The following is a 19,403-nucleotide window of genomic DNA, read 5'->3' as shown; positions in this document are numbered from 1 at the left end:
GAAACCAGGGAAGCCGTTGCATATATTGTGTGCCAGCTGCCTTAGTTCAGCGTTAGGCCTAACACTATTATCACTGAACTGCAGATTGGACAAGAGCTTGGGGCTTAAGAGCCAGGAACTGAGGGTTGCGCATGTGGCATCGACATATTTATACAGATTAAGAACTGATAAGCAGGGATCCTTAAAATCTCCAATTCAGACACAGTTCATTCCATCTTTTGTAGACAAGAAAACTAGTTAGGTGACTTTTTATTTGCGATGATGCTCAGAGATACTGCTTTCACCTGCAGCATGTATACTACCGGTAAAAAGGCAACTAAAAATGTGATACAACTATGTTGTGCCAGTCCGCTACTGTATATTCCAAAAGTGACCTTCTCCCAACAACTGTTTTATTTAGAAATGATACAAATGACAAACGAGCCAGCCAACGGAATACTGCTAAATGAGCAGAAGTGCTCAAATCAAATAATATTCCTTTCTGTACAATTCCTGAAAAGCACCGAGAAACTTATGAACAAGCCGCAGAAAGTGTGTGTGGCGAGTGTTCAAAAAGAGTGTAAGTTTTCAGTGTGAATAACAGCTTTTTATTTTCTGTTGGTGAAGGCCGCTGTAAACTTAATTCATATAAAAAAAAATACATTGTTTTTTTAACCACAGCAATGTGTAAACAAAAGGTCTCTTTTAATTTCAGTGTATTATTTTTCATTGCACATAGCTGCTAATTAAGCATGTACAAACGCTGCTGTGTTTTCAACAGTTAAAGCACACCTTAGTTTCAATAGAGAGACTGTTGCAACTTCACCGGAGCCCAACTCCAGAGAGCCCATACTGCTAGTCTCCAGATTAATACATTTTGAACAGAGAGCAGGCATGCTTTCCAAAAATTATATAAATGGCCACCTCCAGTGAAACTTCCCATATTACCATGGCAAGATTCGCTAAAGTCAAGATACTTCTTTATTTCAATCAATAATCAAAACAGCAATTCAAAAATTTCAATCGCCTTCAAGGAACGTCTTCAGGGAAATTACAGTACATTTACAAAGTCCATGTCACTTAAATCCATTACATGAGGAGTAAAGTGTTTTTTCCACATTCTTGTTGATAATGTGTATAGAAGACAATTATTTTACTTTCAGGTGTGTCCCCATCCCTTTACAGGCTTGAAGTCATGTGTTTTTACTGACACCCCATATTAATATATTAGAGGTACAATAAGAAAAGTTAGTTACTTTCCCTAACCATGTTTCTATTAGACACTTTAGCTACCTGCAGAGTCCTCACCTCGGAATATTCCAGGTGCTAGGCTGGATCCGGAAACTTCTGACATAGCTCTGCTACTAGATAGGGGGTGCCGGCACGAAGTGAAAGCAGAAAGTGCAGTCGCATCTCAGTGACATCACCAGCGCCATACAGCATCCACCCTGGTGCCCTGATATTAGTTCTTGTCTGTTTTGATCTGCCTTTCGTGGCGAAGACAATATTGACATCAGTATAAACAACAGTGCAGAATAGCAGATAACTTGGCATCTTATTAAACAACTTATGGACATTATGTTCCTCCAAGACGGGGAGCAGGGTGGGATCAGTGACAAATCGTCGGGTAGACCGAATATTTAGTAGAAAAAATAACTTTTTTTGAAGAGTCCTCAACTCTGAAAAGTTTCTAAAGCACTACTCACCTTGGCGGGGGCACTGAAGGGAGTTCAAATGAGGAAATCCTGAAAACCTGTGCAAGCAAAGTGACTTTCTCTTCTCACTGCCAAGTCCAGACAGTGGTGTTTGGTGAAAGTGTGGAGTGAGGTCCACATCCCTGCTCTACAGATGTAAGCCACTGGAACAAGTCTGGCCAAGGCTGTGGTGAAATATTTGGCTCTGATAGAATGGACCCAGATTCCGTCTGGTGGTTACTTCTTTGCCAATGCATAGCACATCTTGATACGCAGAAGACACCAAAATCTTCTTCTGAATTGCTTTTCCTTTCCTGCTGCTAGTATAGTCTATAAAGACTGAGATGTCAGAATTTATCTCTTTCGTCTGATCAATATAATTGACCACACACTAGGGTCCAGCCTAGGCATTCGCTTCTCCTTAATGGGGTGAGGTGGAGGGTAGAAGGTAGGTAGGGTAACAGATTGGTCCAGATGAAAAACAGTCTCCACCTTCGACAGGAAATCTGATTTAATTCTATGTACAGGCTTATCCTGGAGGAGGGCTTTGCTGAATATAAGCAAAGGCTCAAACGAAGTGGTAGGTGAGTGAAGGACCTCTATCAATATATTAGGTCTTATGCATCAAACAAAACTCGATAAATACAGGCATTCCAAAACGGACACTGCATGGGAAAAGGGTGAGATGCGCGGCCAACAGCAGTTAATGGAGGAGGACACCCCAACCATACAAGACATAATGGCAGCAATACAGGACATGCACTCAGGACTTGAAAGCAAGATTGACATGGTTACCTCAGAATTAACACTCATGCACGCAGACCTATGTTATCTGGGGGAACTAGTAAAAGCTACCGAAAGACTGTCTCCACACTACAGAAATCTACCAAAACATTGGAACTGATAGTTAAAAAGCTCCAAACTACAACGGCGGAATTAGAGGCAAAGCTTGAAGACTATGAAGGGTGTTACGTAGAAATAACGTCAGTGTTTTGTGGGTTCCGGAGAGAGTGGAAGGCCCAGCCGTGGATTTATTTATAGAAGGCCTCATCCTGAATCCCTTGCAACCCCACGCCCTCTCTCGATATTTCTCAGTAGAATGTGCCCATCGGGTCCCAGGAGGCCACCCGAGGCTGGGTGCACCCCCGCGTCCCATCCTGGCGAGGATCTTCAATTTTAGAGATAGAGACATAATCCTGCAGGCAGCCCGCTCTGCCCCCCACTAAAGTTCGAGAACTCAACTATAACCTTCTTCCCGGACTTCACAGTGAAGGTTCAGAAGTTGCGGCACTCCTTCTTGGAGGTCAAACGGGTGCTCAGGGATAAAGACAGAAAATATGCAATGCTTTTCCCGGCCAGACTCCTAATGGTAGCTGAGGGGAAGATGTGTTTTTTTGAATCACCGGAAGAAGCATGGGAGTAGCTGTAAGGTTTGAGACCGTCCAGGACCAAAAGACCTAGCCTCCAAAGACATACCAAGGTACAAGAGTGACGACAAGCTGGTCAGGAACAATAAAATGTGTTAAAAAAAAAAAGCTGGTCAGGATCAGAGCGAAGGTCTAGAGGTAGGTGAGAGAGAAAATGGAGCCACAAAGTAGCTGCAGGACGCATAAGACACTGGTGGAAGTAAGAACACTCGGAAAAGTCCGCAGTGGCCCCCTCGGATATGTAAGGAACATTTTTGTGACTGTTAATCAGCCGAAGTTCGGAATAATTAAAAATTGGCTCAGATAACACGTTAGTCAACAGTATTATATGGGCTTATTCACTACTGGTTGAGGGGAGGAATCTTCAACTGGTGAAGCGGCCAGATGGGTCACGTCCCCTAATGTTGTGTTATGTGGAAAAGGGTACACAGGGACTCTCTGCAAGGTTGAGGGGGGCAGTTTTAAGTCCACGTTGCAGGGAGGCAGGGACGGGGGTATGGGTGGGAGGGTACACAAGGGTGAGTTACTGGTTCTTAGGTATTTTAAGTGGAATAAGAAAGATAAAGTTCACAATGCATGTTCCGAACAGAAACCATACACAAGACAAATGGCCCACAAAACACTATAAGGTTAGCTGCTGGATTGTTTGATACCCAGCGGCCTCTAGAGGCTCAGAGGAAAAGTTGTACTCTCCTGGACCCCCAGTGCGTGCTCCATGGGATCAAGAGATGCATGGTAACCTGACAGCAGTAGCCGCCCATGTCATTTTAAAATCCTCTTGTGGAATATAAATGGATTGGGGGATAGAATCAAAAGAGGGGTGGTGTTGCAGTATTTGAAACGGCATGCACTAGATATAGTATTGCTGCAAGAAACCCACATACAAGGGACCACTTACTGTGCACTAAATAGATGGGGCTATAAGCTGGTGGCCCAAGCCGGTTCCACCAGGGGATCGAGGGGAGTTGGTATTCTCTGGCGTAAATCCTTCTCTTTTAAAACACAATTCGTCAAGCATGATTCCTGCGTAGTTCCTTCCCTTTTAAAATACCCTTTTAAAACATAATTTGTCAAGCATGATTCACTAGGACGATTCGTGACCCTGTCTGGTCACTGGGAGGGCAGGCCACCGAACATTATCTCCCTCTATGTACCTCCCACACTGCATTCCTCCGCTGTCGCAGATCTGGGGTCACATATAATAAATCTACCCGAAGGAGAACTACTTATAGGGGGGGAGACTGTAATGCAGCTATTAACGGAGAGTGGGATAGAAGCCCAGCTAAACAAAGGGATGCCCCAGGGAGGGCCCTAGAAGAATTCTTGAGGGATGAGCTTAGTAGATGTGTGGAGAGTACATAATCCTTCAACTCGCCAGTATACTTTTCACCCAGGGGTTCATGGAAGTCTGTCACGTATATATTATATAAGTGGAAAGGCAGACCAACTTTCGATGTTCTGGGAGGTTACACACGTCCCAAGGGGTATTTCTGATCACTCTCCATAGGTTACGGCATATGGGGGTGCATTGTCACCCAAGTGGCAGAGGATGACACTTAATCCTTGGCACTTGAATGTACCGTTTTAAGGGAGGGCCTGGCTGAAGCGATCACCAACTATTTCAAAGAGAACAAGGGGTCGATTCACTTGGCCCAAACAATGTGGGAAGCATACAAAGCAGTAATTAGAGGGCAAGGGATCTCGGCTATAAATGTCACAAAAAAGAAAAACAGAAACAGCTAGCTGCTATAGAAGAGGAGATTCTTAAATTAGAATCTGAGTTAATATTAACACATTCACCTGACTCAACATAAATTGCAGATTAAAAAAAAAGAATATAAAGATATTGCTGAAGAAGCAGCAAGAGTGCAATACCGAGCCACCCAACACCGAATATATGAAGTAGGAGATAAAACGGGTAAGCTGTTAGCGTGTTTGGAGAAAAGGGCAAAAAATAGTGGAGGCTTTCGAAACATAAGTTAGTCACCTATATAGGCCATAAGGCATGTCCACTCAGACTGTTGCCCACGAGTTACTGGCCACTCTCAAATTGCCCTCCTTAGAGGAAGCAGATAGGGAAAGCTTGGAGACCGACCTGACTGAACAAGAGGTGACACATGCAATTGGGGCGCTACAGGCAGGAAAAGCAATGGACCCGAGTGGCCTACCAATTGAATTATGCAAACTAGCAGCATCTACAATAGCCCCACATTTGCTGAGGATGTTCAAGTAAAGCGTCATGCGAGGTACCCTAGCTGAAAGTCAGAGACTTGCCAGTATTGTTGCAATACACAAAAGTGGAAAACCGCCAGAGAAATGTAATTCATATAGGCCCATATCCCTGTTGAATGCAGAAATTAAGATTCGCCAAAATCCTTGCAACCTCTGCTGCACAAACTGGTCCACCCTGATCAGCCGGGCTTTATGCCAGGAAGAAGTATGGCGCTCAACCTGCGGCGCCTAAATGGAGTACTCAGGAGAGCCGGGAACATTAGGAAGGAGGCTGTAATAATGTCAATAGATGCAAAAATGGCACTTGATATGGTTAAATGGCAATTTCTCTTCGCTGCCTTGGAGAGATTAGGATTTAGGAAGAAATACTTGTTGTGGATGAAGCTTCCCTACTTAGAGCCCCTGGCACAGGTCACAGTAAACAGGGGTAGATCATCGATCTTCAAATTGCAGAGGGGGACACAACAGGACTACCCAATTTCACCATTGATATTTGCACTGGTGTCCGAGCCACTGGCAATATGGATCAGAGGTGATCCGCTCATACGATGACTTAAAAGGACAGAGGACTAGGAGGACAGAATCACCCTGTATGCAGATGACATACTATATTTAGCTAAACCATCCTCCTCCATCCATAGAGTACAGCATATACTCACCCTTTTTCAAAAATAATCAGGGTATACCATAAACTGGGATAAGTCACAAAATGTATGTCTTTTGCAGTCTGGGCACCAACCTCCCCAAGGTTTGTGCGGCACGAAGACTAACTGAAGGGTTTTGATACTTGGGAATTTATGTCACCACAGACCCAGCAGTTTTTTACTAATACAACTTAGCCTCCCCTTTAAGACGTGCAACATTGAAAGACACCTCCCCTCACATTACTCTGCAAAGCCTCCCTAAACAAAATGATGGCACTCCCACGCTTTGTCTATATCCTGCAAAACACTCCATATCTCATTACACCAAAATATTTTCAAGCAATAGAATCAGAGATGCGTACACTCCTCTTGGAAAATGGTACCCCTCGCATAGCACTTGCTAAACTGATGAAAAGCTGGTATGATAGAGGTATCGCCCTCCCAGCAATAAAATATTACTATTGGGTTACTCAACCTATTGTAACAAATCACTGGGTACATTGTTTGCAAGCAGAGCCAGCGTATAGGAAGGACAAGCACAATATGGTACCTGGGGAACTATCAGAGAGCAATTAATAGCGGGAAAAAGGGCGAACCACGGCGCACAACATCAACAACAATCACACTATGGCACACCGAGGCAGCTGCACTGGGGTGGAAGGATAAGAATACTTTGGCCACTCCACTGTGGTATTCAGCGCACCTGGGTCTGTTAGCAAAACAACCCGGGTTCGACAAATTGGACCTGATCGGCCTCTCTAGGGTTGGCGATGTATGGGCGAAAGGGAAGATTATACCCTTTAGCGACGTTCAAAGGGACTATGAACACAATGTAGGAGAAACGTTTGGATACCTCCAGGTACACAGCTCATTGCAAAGAACAATTCCTAGGGGCACCGAACTACTAGTCCCCACCCCCCCCCCCCAGGATAGGCTCTTGGATTATTATTTAAACGAGAAAGCAATCTCACTAACATATAGGAAGATATAAAACAATTTGCCTGTTAACTTGGGGAAAACTCTGGCCAAATGGATGACGGATATAGGGAACATAAGTGACGAGGAGTTGCAGGAGGACCTGGCGTCCCCACTGAAGGTGGCCATACGGTCTAGCTTCAGATTAATACAATTAAAGATCTTACACGGAACATACTATACAAGAACATTAGTTAAAATGGGCATTACCACCTCATCGCTGTGCCCTAGAAAGTGTGGTCAGGCGGGAACTTTTTTACATCAATGGTGGGACTGCCCAATCATCCAGAAATACTGGGATATGATAACATCAAGAATGCCAACACTGTGTGGGAAGGAAGAAATGACCTTGCTCCGATAGTGTCTCCTAAATGTCTGGGACAAAACTGACTTCACTGCAAGAGAAAAAACCTGGGTCCCCCTAGGATGTAGGGTCGCAAAACGTAACATTGCTAGAACATGGAAGGGGGTGACAGTGCCCAAGTTCCGAGACTCGGAAATAGACATGGATTGGTGCATGCAGGTGGAAAGGGTGGTTTATGAAGGGAGAGGCTGTCCACAAAAAGGATCTGGGGAGAATGGAACAAAAGCAGGGGGAAGATATGCATGCCGTTTGAAGGACCCACCCCGTATGGGGAGTAGTAGGGGTAGAGAGATACCAGAAATGTTAATAATTACTGTGGTGATATTCCAACTGTGGTATGTCTTGCTTTGTGGGAAAACAGAATTGAACTGTAACATGTATCGAATACAATGGTTGTTAACTGTATTCGCTTTGCGATTAAATTTCAATAAAAAGATATTTTAAAATAAATCTCATTTTACTTTCACACTATCCAACAATAACCATTAGTAACTAAACACTTAAGAAGTCTTTAATACCCATAAAGAACTGAGGGATGGCTATTACAGAAAGCCCTGCGGTCTCATAATAGTGGTAGAGGCTGATATACACATTTTGCTAATGGGAAAAAAAACATAACACAAAATATAACACACAGCATACACATCAGCTGTTATTACCTTATCTGTTTTTTCTTGCCGGCTAAAACCGTACCTCCTAGAAAGGAAAGAAGATAAGAGTAAACAGACCTGGACTCACTAATTTGGAAATGACTGGTCGAATTTTAGCCATTTGCATTCTCATCTCTATAAGATAACAAAAGGAGACGGCAGATTTTTAGTAAGTGAAAAATAAAACATCAAGTGCAGCTGAAATATAGTTGGTTAGAAAGCATATACTGTTGGTTAATCTGTGCCCATGTGCAGTACTGATCCAGTTATATTTTTGAACTTTACAGACAGACTGACTTTTTGTTAAGAGTTGAATTTAGACCATGGACCAAATCAGCATTACCTGGAAGACATAGCAGTCGAAAGTTTAAGTAATTCAAAAATAACAAAAGAGCATCAGGCCGCTTCTCCATATTTGTTGTAGACATAGGTCGGAAATTGTTACTCAGAAATTGTTAAATGCACATTGTAACTGACAGATACAAGTTCACATAAATCCGGGTTCACAGAATCAGTATCTGCAACAATTGACCAGCATAAATGAAACTTACAATGGCTGAAAATCTGGTAGGAGTACATATAGTCCACAGTCCAGAATTTAGTTGAGGCATGGGGAAACGTAAGTCACCAGGGAAGGTTAGGTGGGTGTACACTGAGAATTTGAGGAGGACTTACAAGGTCAAATCAGTAAAGTTATTCTCAAACACTCCTGCAAAGCTAATACTGCACTGAAGTTTATCTGGAAATAAAGTTAAGAGTGAGCATTTCATTTGAATCTGCAATATTTTCCCAGGTTTAAGATAAGGAGTTTCTGCACACAGAAAAAGTGTTCCTTAAGAAGAAAAGAGCAAAGGGCAGTCTCCAAAACTCTAAATCTTAAGACTGTGATCTTGCAGGACAGGCAGACAATTGGAAAACGTAGGAGATGGTAATAAAAAAAGAGTACAACTGAAGAGCTACAGTGTTTGTATATTTTGAAACATATTGCTTGGGATTTTGAGATGTAGAATGCTCCATAAAAAAGCAAAACCACACAAGTCATGGACAAAAGTCTACAATATGTGCATTGATTTGAGTTTTGGGGAACAGTTTCAAAATGAAGGTAAAACTGGGTAAGGACCAACAGCATACATAATATAGAAAGAAATATCAAAATATTTATTTATGGTGAGAAATAAGTAATCGGAGTGGGTCAGACATAGTATCCGTTCATTACAAAGCCCATACTGGTAACCTCTCTGTAGTAAGTATGTTGCAGACGAAGTGTAGATTGTACAGCAGAGTTTATTAGTCAACAGATTCTGCGCAGCAGCCAGCTCAGGAAAACATCAGGCAGCCAACTGACACAAGGAATACAAAACCAATATTCTATATTCTGAGTGGAATACTCACAACCAGAACATCATGGCGAGAGCATTCAAGTAAGCATCACCAACATAAAATGAAGAACAGACCGCTACATTATCCTCCTCCTCACAAATGACGAAAAGGAAAGAAGACAACAACCAGGAGAAAAAGAAAGATAAAAGAAAAGAAGTGAAGGAAAGGAAGACAAGAACAGAGACAAGAAATATGTGAAAAAATAGAAGAAAAAGTGGAAACAAAAGAGATTACTAGTATCTGCTTTGAACAAAACATTGTCTACTGCTCCTACGTAAACAAATCAACGGAGGAAAATTGTATGACAAATCATCAGTAACATCAGACTGTCTGCAAAGAAAACCTTCGCTGTTACACTTCCGAGGCAGTTTAACAATTCTAGGCACATTCCATCAATGTTTGTTGTTCACCCTGACAGCATTACCACAAACTTTATCCACAACTAAAGGATCAGAGAACTTCAAGACCCCTTTCTTGCTGTGTACAGGGATCTTCACACTCACAACATCACTAACAACCAACGATTGGGGAACAGATCTTTTCCTGGCATCAAAATAGGATTTTTGTCGAGATTGCGCTTGAGAGACATACTCCCTTACAAGACCATCCAAATCAATCACAGAGTCCATTTTTACCCACTTGGACATTCATCCAGGACACACTTTGGAACTCTGTTTCTTCCTCATAAAAGTTCATAGGGAGACACCTTGGTGGACGAATGGGTGTGGTACGGTAAAACCGTAACATGGACCGAACAGCATTTTGAACATTGCACTTCCCAGCCAGAGTCCACTGCACACAGTTATCAAGAACCCTATTCATGCGTTCCACAAGAACGTTTGTTTGAGGGTGATAAAGTGAACTTCTGGAATGAGATATTCCCCCTTCCCGCAAAAATGCATTAAATTCTTGGCTGACAAATTGCACACCATTGCCAGAAACAATTATGGAAGGAAAACCCTCATGCAGAAAAACATATTTTAGAAAATCAATTACATTTTTTCCCCAAACCACCTGGTGGTAAGCTGACGCTAAATCTAGCTTGCTACACCACTTCGAATCACGGATCGGAGACAACATGTCAGAGATTTTAGGGAGGGGATGAGAATCTATCCAAATGTTCTTATTAAGGCTGATCAAGTCAACGCAAACGTGAAGTTCACCATTTTTTTTCTTTGCAACAACCAAAGGAGACAGCCAAAGAGAAGTTTCAATCGGTTCAATAATCCCTTTCTGACACAAATCATGAAGTTCCTGTTCCAATTTATTCCATACACTAAAAGGAACATTCAAAAGCCAGTGCCTGATAGGTATTGCATCGTCTTTAACCTTAATGAGATGTGTGAATCCTTTTATCAGACCTTGGCCCATTCAGAAAACAGAGGAATAGTGTTCAAACAGGTTTAAATGAAAGTCATCTTAACGAACAATAGATACCTGATCCTTTGTCCCAGGTCTGAGTACCATTTTAAACAGCCCTTGGTGAAACCATCCAAGAATGGACAAGCCTTTAATAGCCACATACACTTTTCCATGAATTTTCCTACCCCTGAATACAAGGAAGTCTTCAAAATATCCAGCAAGCTCAATCCTCCTTCCTTCGTATGATACTAGAGACCTATCTGGAGGTTCTAAAGGTCGTGAACCCTAAACCTCACAAAACAATTCCTGGGTGATCATTGTTATCCTTGCCCCTGAGTCGACTAACAAAGACACCTTTTTCCCACTAATGTCAATATCAACGTAAGGATCCACACATTCTGAAATGTCACCCTCTGTAACATCCACCTCACCAACAACCACAATCATGTCTTTAAGTTCATCCTGAATGTTATTTTAAGACTCATCTGTACACTCCACCACTGACACATTTGTAGTTGAAGGGGAAGCAGAAACGTGTTTAACCCCTTGAGTGAAAGAGTTAACATGCTTCTCACTATGACAAACTTGGCAAAATGGCCTAGTTTTCCGCACACTCTGCAAACAAAATTTATTGCGGAACACCCTCTGTTCGACTTGAAGTGAGACAGATTCCCACAATGGAAACAAAGATTAGTTTCTTTAAAGAATTTGTTTTCAGGACGTGTCGCTACATTGTTTTTTAGATCCTTTGATCTAACAACCGTCACTGAATCATTTGTTAAGACCTTATCTTCTAATTCCTCAACAGAAACTTTAGATAGTTCAATGCTTTTTGCAGTACGAATGGTTTCCTCAAGTGTAGGATTTCCCATGGACAGTAATTTTTGCTGAATATTATTATCCGAACACTTACAAATGTACTGGTCTCTAATTAACTGTTCTGTAAATACCTCAAATTGACAGTCTGCGCTCAGTTTCCAGAGAGCAGAGATGAACGCATCAACATCCTCACCGTGTCTTTGTTCACGTTTGAAGAATTTGTGTCTTATCACTACTAGGCTGGGTTGAACATCAAATCGTAACTCCAACCTCTTGACAGCTTCGACATATACATCAATGTCTTCTTCATCTTGTGGACGTACCAAAGCAGGTAAATGTTTGAAACAGATATTCCTTCAAAACCTAACGAGTGAAGAAGTTGAAATGTTTTCCTTTCTACCCTGTAACGTGAAGCACCAATTGCACCTAGATAAGTTACGAAAGCGTCATACCAATTCTTCCAAGAAATTGGTGGATTACCTGGACTTTCGAGAAAAGATGGCGGTGGAGACACAGACTGAATTGTCAAACAAGAGGTATTCCTTTCCTAGAATTCTAATGTGACATCAAAAGTAACGAATAGTCAAAGAATGAAGCAAACCAAGAGGTAATCTAATGGACAAACATTCTGAATTTTTACAATAGTGCAATTAAGGATAAAAAAAATTCAAATTCTTCCTTTCATAAAACCAAAATATTTTAAGACCAAAGCAGCAACAAAAAAGTATTGTGGTAAAAAAGAATAATGTTGCTACTAACATGTCAAATAGACACGCTTGGTGTGTGTCACCGTAGAGTACAATGAGTGTTTCATAAACTCTTTGACACACTTGGTGTGCGTGTCACCGTAGCGCAAAATGGGTGTATTAAATGCTTCACTGACAAACGATAAACTCTTGGATGTTTCTTTTGACGTACGGACACGCGTATGAGTGTTAAAAACATAAATAATGCATGCTGGAATTCAATTCGTTGACACGCTTGGTGTATGTGTCACCATTGCAAAATTTGTGTGCATAGATCCTTTTGTGATGCTTAATTATTAAATTGCTCGTTGACACGCTTGATGTGCCTGTCACCGTCAAATGTATACACGCTGGAATGTATGCGCTTGTAAGATTGCGTGTGTGCTTCCCTTTTGTAATGTATAACCTTGATGATTATAAACACGCCCAGTTTGCATGTCACAGTGTAGATAAATTATAAAACCGGAAATCCTTTTCCCCACAATTCCTTTTTGAGCCCTACTGTATTTTTAAATTCGCAAACTTCGCAACAACGTTTCTAAATATGTGGATGTCTCCAATTAACACTTTTGCCAAACTCAAAATGGCTGCCACGTAACGTGCTGCAACGTCTGAAAGACGTACAAGTCAAACTCTGTTCAAACCATCTTCAATATGGCGCCTACGCTGTGTGATTATGCGTGTTATAAACTAGAACGCTGATTTTCCAGATCCTCACTGATGTCACATCAACGCCTTTTCTTAAAAAAATTATATATGCTGCTGCCGCAAATTCCATAAATAAAGCTAACAGTACCTTTCTTCCTGCGCGTTGTTGTTTCGCGCTTCTGACAAAAAACATTTCCTTACAAGGTTTCATTCGCTGATCGAAGGAGAACACAACATTAGGGAACCGACCGATGAATCTTGTGGGTTCTGCTGTCACCTGAAGATTGTCACCATCATAAATGTAGTAAGTACATTGTAGACGAAGTGTAGATTGAACAGTAGAGTTTATTAGTCAACAGGTGCTGCACAGCAGCCAGCTCAGGAAAACATCAGGCAGCCAACTGACACAAGAAATACAAACCCAAGATTCTATATTCTGAGTGGAAAACTCACGACCAGAACATCATTGCGTGAGCATTCCAGTAAGCATAACAAACATAAAATGAACAGACCACTACGCTCTCTTGTAACGAAATGGATTTCCCTCTGTTCTATTTGACCCTGCTCATATTTGCTTTAATGTGCTTACGCAAATGAGTGCTTGCCACTTTTCATATACAACATGAACTGGAAAGGTTATGAACAAGATTTTCTGGTGGTGAATTGCTTATAGCATGTGTCCTGTCAAGAAGAGAGTATATATTGAAAAAAAATCTTCAGCTTCACAAGTACTGTAAGGAATGGAAGTGAAAAGCAGAGTTTAACCTACCTACTGATCCACTGTAAGACCTCCTGGTAGGCCTCTAAACTGGTGCAACCAGCATTTGTTAAATTTTTCTCACATTTACACTTATGTATCCAGTTGTGGCTGGTTAACTGATGCGGCGCCTACATCAGCCTCCAATAACAAGAAACAAAGCAGGTATGAACAAATTTAGAATCCTTCCTGCGTTCTACCCTTTGTTCAGCTACCATGAGCCACCACATACATCTACAAAGTGGAGGTGGTGGAGGCCTGGTAGCTTAGAGAGTAGTGTGGAAGCATGCCTCAGGGGGAGGAGCAGGACGCACTCTGTCCTCCAGCGGGGGTCCCTGGGCAGTGCTCCTGGGCCTGCTTCACAATGAACAACAGAAGCAGACGTTCTAACCCATCAAAGCTTGTGGCAGAGGAGCAGAACCTGGGTGGACTGTAGTTCTAAAACCTCCGTAGAAAACCCAGGAATATTAAAGTTATTGCCAGGACATATCAGCAGCTGCAGTTGTTTAAGCAGCTTTAGCCCACGTGAGAAGTCCCAAAACACTTGCATCACAGCCCTGGCAAACAACACACCCATATGCATGGTTTCTTGTCCTGGTTTTTGTTTATCACGCAACATGTGTTGAGTAAGTGATTAATTCAGAGCATGGCCAGCTTCTGCAGTACTTCTGTGGCATATTTGAGCAAATCACCAGCACATATAAGTGGCAACAATGGTACATGTAAAAAACAATCGTGGAATAATTGGGAAACAAAAATGGCACAGGAACATTTTTGGCCTATCTATTGTTCATAAAAGGCACATATGAGCAGGTCTGACAGATTTGAGCACTACACAGGCACATGAGCAATCCTTGCAGGAGTACTGGCTGAGGGGCAGGTCTGGCATATCAATCAGCAACCTATACCCACTATTAAGCCCTATCATTTCGATACCATCCGTGACATACCTAACAGGCACCTTTACCCTGAACATCTTCTCCACACTGAGCGGCACCATTGGCCCATTAAGCAGAACAGATATATATTTGGGGAGTACTACTCCTAAGTGGAGATGCACCAGGACTTACTTAACCAGAAATACGGATGCACTGAGGAGCATCATAGTCATAATCAGCACCTACAGATGAGTAGCACGTTGAGCAGATAAAAAAACACTCTTGACGGTACCCTGGTATCTTTGAGAAGTTCCACTTCTATGTTACCATCTTCCTGCCACGTGGTGGAAGCAATTCTGGTACAATTTTATTTCTTTCTGATTGGATACACTCGGGGGGAACTGTGATGCGCGTTAGATCTTCGTTCTGCTGCTGTACTCAAAAGCGCTGAGGTATACAGTGGCAAAGAATTTATGATGAGATTTCTTTCCATTTGAACATTATGTCAGAAAGACATGCTTTTTCCTATGACACAAACGTTTGTCTGCTATGCGTTCAGGATTTCCACAAATCACACAGATCAAAGCATAAAAGTGTATTCTAAGTGCATTTGCAACTGTAGAGGAATACTATAAAGTATTGGATAATTTAATGAGCGGTAAATCAACATCTAAACCATTAGAAAAAAGTAAGTACATTGTCTGAAAGATTGTAGTGATGGACACGGTAAGAAAATAATTAATTGAATTTATGTCCATTTTGCAATTGTGGGTTGGGTAGCAAGTACACCATTTTTATAATCTCAACCTCACAAACTATAGTCTCATTTTGGCTTAATTCTGGCTATAGGAATCTTCCTTTGTCTGAAAACATTCTCCCTTAAAGATGACTATTCATCTTAAAGGATGTGTCTCACATACCCAACGATCGTTGACCAACAATTTGAGGACACAAATTTCCAGGATCAGATCTTTCCTCCCTACAACAGTATTCATATCAGTTATAAAATCTCTTGAGTAGTTTGTGTATGGCAATTCCCTGCTATTTGATATTTTGAACATCCACCTAACACTGCTAATAACTGACATAAATGCAGCAGTTCGACTAATAACTGGTTCCTGAAAATCTGAACACATAATTGCCCATCCTCATCACATTAAAATGGCTCCCAATTGAAGCTAGAAGCTTTTCCAAACTGGCATGCATGGTCTACAAGACCCAACAAAAACTTTATCTGAACCACAAACTAGTCATCCCATGTGGTTCTCGTTCACTCTTAAGTTCTAAATCTTTTTTTCTACAACGCGTTGGTGTTAGACTGGGCACTGAAATAAACCTGTGAAAAGAAGTTGCTGGGTGCGGCGTCCCTTGTACAAAAAAATTGTCTTTTGGCCATTGGTCTGGCCGAACGCCGGCACCCGTAGTAGAGCGATCCTGTGAGCAGACCACATTGAACAAAATATATATATATATATATATATATATATATATATACATACATACATATACATACATATACACACACACACACACATAATATATAAATTATTGTTTCCAATCCTTTGAGCATTCCCTGAGGAGGACTGTTTCAGGTTTCTCAATAACATTTAATTGACCTTTTTTTAAGTACAGGACAGTAAATGGCCGAATGGCCTGAATAACACCGAAGATCTTTACAACTTTCTTTAAGTATAACATAACTAGGACGCAGTCTCGTATATCCTGTTGCCCCAAATTTGTTCTGTTTTGCTCTCGCATTTTCTAACCTCCCATTGATTCAGTCAAATTTGGCTAAGCTCCACTGTCATGATCAGATGGCTTTCTGTTCAAAAGGGCAGTCAGGTTCCCTGTTGCCCATTTATGCACCTGTGTATGATGCAAATGAGCAATCACCACTATTTATGAAATTTAATAGATAGTCAGGTTCCCTGTTATCAATAGGGTTTTATTATTATTATTTATTATTTTTTGTACTTGATATATATATATGGTAATATGTATAGTTATATGTGCATATAATGAAAAGCTTTGGTCTTTTCTATTTTCCGTTTCTCCGGCCATTTTACATATGTGGCATTTTTTTCTCCCTCATAATAATTATGTTTTATCACTATGTCACTCATCACTGCACTTACTTTTATATTCTTTTAAAAACAAGAAATCATGATGAAATTACTGTTTTTAGAATTGCATTTTATACTTACCTTTAATTGAATAATATGGCTTAGTTGCTGATTTTAATACAGGTAATATATATTTTCTAAGTGCATTTTCTTTTAGTAATACAATGTATATCATGGATTGTATCACTTTTTATAATTGAAAGTATGCACTTTATATAAAGCCTCTTTGCACACTAGGCAGGGTTGCCTTAGCTTTTAGGGTCGTTAGTACTGTAGCACTTTTTTGCCCTTTTTGCACAACTTTGCTCTCCCTTCTTGTGTCCATATAGACATAAAGTAAGTCGAAAATATCATTACTTTTATCCTGTACGAACATGTATGTTGTTTTTTTTTAATGATTTACTGGATTCAACCAGTTACTACACCAATAGTAATCATGAATTGTTTCGATCATTTGTTTTGTAGGGGAAAAAAACTGACATAATGATACGTACAAAATGCATTCATGCAAAGTATTGTAAATATGCTAATTTCGAATTGTGGTTTTTATTTTTATAATTGCTTTACCCTCAGCAATAGAACCATTTAGAAACAATTCTGTCTTCTTAAAAATGGACACCTACAATGATAGTTTGTTGTCCATACAGTTTGGTCACATGACCATCTTTGGAGGCGGGCAGTAGGCGGGGCACAAATGCACTTTAAATGTCACAAAAAATCAGCTACTCCCTGCAAGTGAACAGGGGCTGCAAGGCCCGAAACGTGTCATGGTTGGTTGGACCACGAAAAACTGAAAATAAACTTACCTGAAATAACTTGTGGTCTGTCTCCTGCTTTGCCGGTCCTGGAGGATCGGAGGTGGTAATGCGTAGTTCCAGAATATATATATATAATTATCAGCAAAACATGCAAAGTATGAATTGTTCCTTCTCAATGCACTTTACGTAAGATGTTTTCTATGTCCATTAAGGACATCTCCCTCCTATGATACTAAGCCAATCAAAGAGTACTATTTTGAATGCACTAGCACTTTAAATTTCGCTTAACTCTCTCGGTGCGTTATGTGACCAAGGCCTCTGCGAAGGCCGAAACGTTATGCTGGCGTGGTGTGGTGAAGATTAAAAAACTCACCTGCACTCTGGGTCTTCCGTTTTCTTCCTTTTGATGGGCTCTGGATGGTGGGCGCGTCACCGTGAGGAAACGAGTGAAAAGATATATATATATATATATATATACATATACATATATTCTATTGTTTTAGATTTCACTCAATGCGTGATAGCAGATGAATTGACGACTCAAGGGATTCTACGATACTATTATAGACATTGTTTTGACACACTAGCCCAATGGGGCGAGAATGTGATGCTATCCTTGAAGTACTTATTTGATTTAGCCCACTGGGGCAAGACCATCATGTTATCTTTTGAAACATCGCCCACTGGGGCATTATTATTATGTTTCTTATATAGCGCCTGAATCGACCCCCGAAGGGGTATCTCCGCGCTTGCCTTGGGAACCCGTCCTGGCTTTTCCCTGTGAGATAGCCCTTACAGGGCATCCCCAAGGTGAAAGCCAGGCATCCCGCCGCGGGGGGCCGTAGTGGAGATTAAGCAAGCTATTGCCCAGAGTCGCAGAGTGTGAACCCATGATTAGGTCAGGCACCGAAGCGAGAATTATCGAGTCCGTGGACATTTGAGCTCAAGACCCTGCCGCGTCGGGAATTGAACCCTGGTCCCGGGTCTGACCTCTGCTTCAGGGTCTGCCTGCTCTAACCAGTGAGCCACACTTCTCCATTACTTTGTTGAGTTGTTGATAAGTGGACATGCAACAATAATACTCTTATGCTATTCTAACCACCTCTTAGCATTTCAAGGGTAGGCTGTTTAATAGTATCTGGATGTGTATAGCCCACTTGGGCATAATGTGAACCATGGACACAGAAACACAACGTTTAAACTTTATGATACTCCAATTTTGTTAATTCAACTGTGCACTTGTTTATATTTGCTATGGTAACTACATAGCCAATGAGAATACTGCTCTCAGAAAAGCGACCAATTACAATGATCGTTGCATTTTATTAGCGCAGTGCCGATAACGGGGCGTTTTTCTGTGTAAATATTTGTTCTGAGTCGTCAATGTTGTTATTATTTTAACAAACATATTTTGGGTGACATAATAAGGTTATTTATACATGAATTTTCTTTTTCGTGAGGCCACGAAAAATTGTCTTCTGTTGATAATTGCATAATGATATTCATTTGGCAATGTAAATATGTTCGATTTGGTTGCACAGAAGTACGTTTTCGACATAATGTCTACTATGTTCGTAACATTACAACATGTCCGCCTATTTCGCGTATTGGATGTCTATGCACGTGGGTGTTGTGGGTTTAAAAATGGCTGGCAGCACATTTGAGGCGAGCGTGATCAAGCCTTAAGTGGTGAAACGCGTCGTGAGACCTTTTCCGTCTGCTTAAAATAAAAAATACCATCACAGAAGCTCTGGGTGTCCCGCATTTCTTCCTAAACTACGGATAAATTTTGGATGTGTATATATATATATATATATATATATATATATATATATATATTCACTGAAAAAAACATTGGTTATAGACCATATATAGTTAGGGATTAGCATTTACAAAACCTTAATTTACTCGCACACGCACAAAACCATAGAAATTCGCATATATAGTTAGTTGCAATAACTATATAT

General features: G+C 41.0%; 1 protein-coding gene across 1 annotated transcript in view; it reads right to left on the bottom strand.

The window, feature by feature from the left end:
• The window catches only part of CCDC93 (CCC complex scaffolding subunit CCDC93), a 994,005-nt gene that overhangs the window by 765,919 nt on the left and 208,683 nt on the right, over positions 1-19,403 (bottom strand). Inside the window, exon 8 of the mRNA XM_086957357.1 lies at positions 7,975-8,011. Within this exon, the coding sequence (XP_086813483.1) occupies positions 7,975-8,011 (37 nt within the window). The remainder of the gene's footprint in view (positions 1-7,974; positions 8,012-19,403) is intronic.

Source organism: Lissotriton vulgaris, chromosome 2_1 (genome assembly GCF_964263255.1).
Source record: "Lissotriton vulgaris chromosome 2_1, aLisVul1.2, whole genome shotgun sequence".
Lineage (NCBI taxonomy): Eukaryota > Metazoa > Chordata > Amphibia > Caudata > Salamandridae > Lissotriton > Lissotriton vulgaris.
Note: the sequence above shows the minus strand (reverse complement) of the source record. Positions and strands in the feature narration are given on the sequence as shown.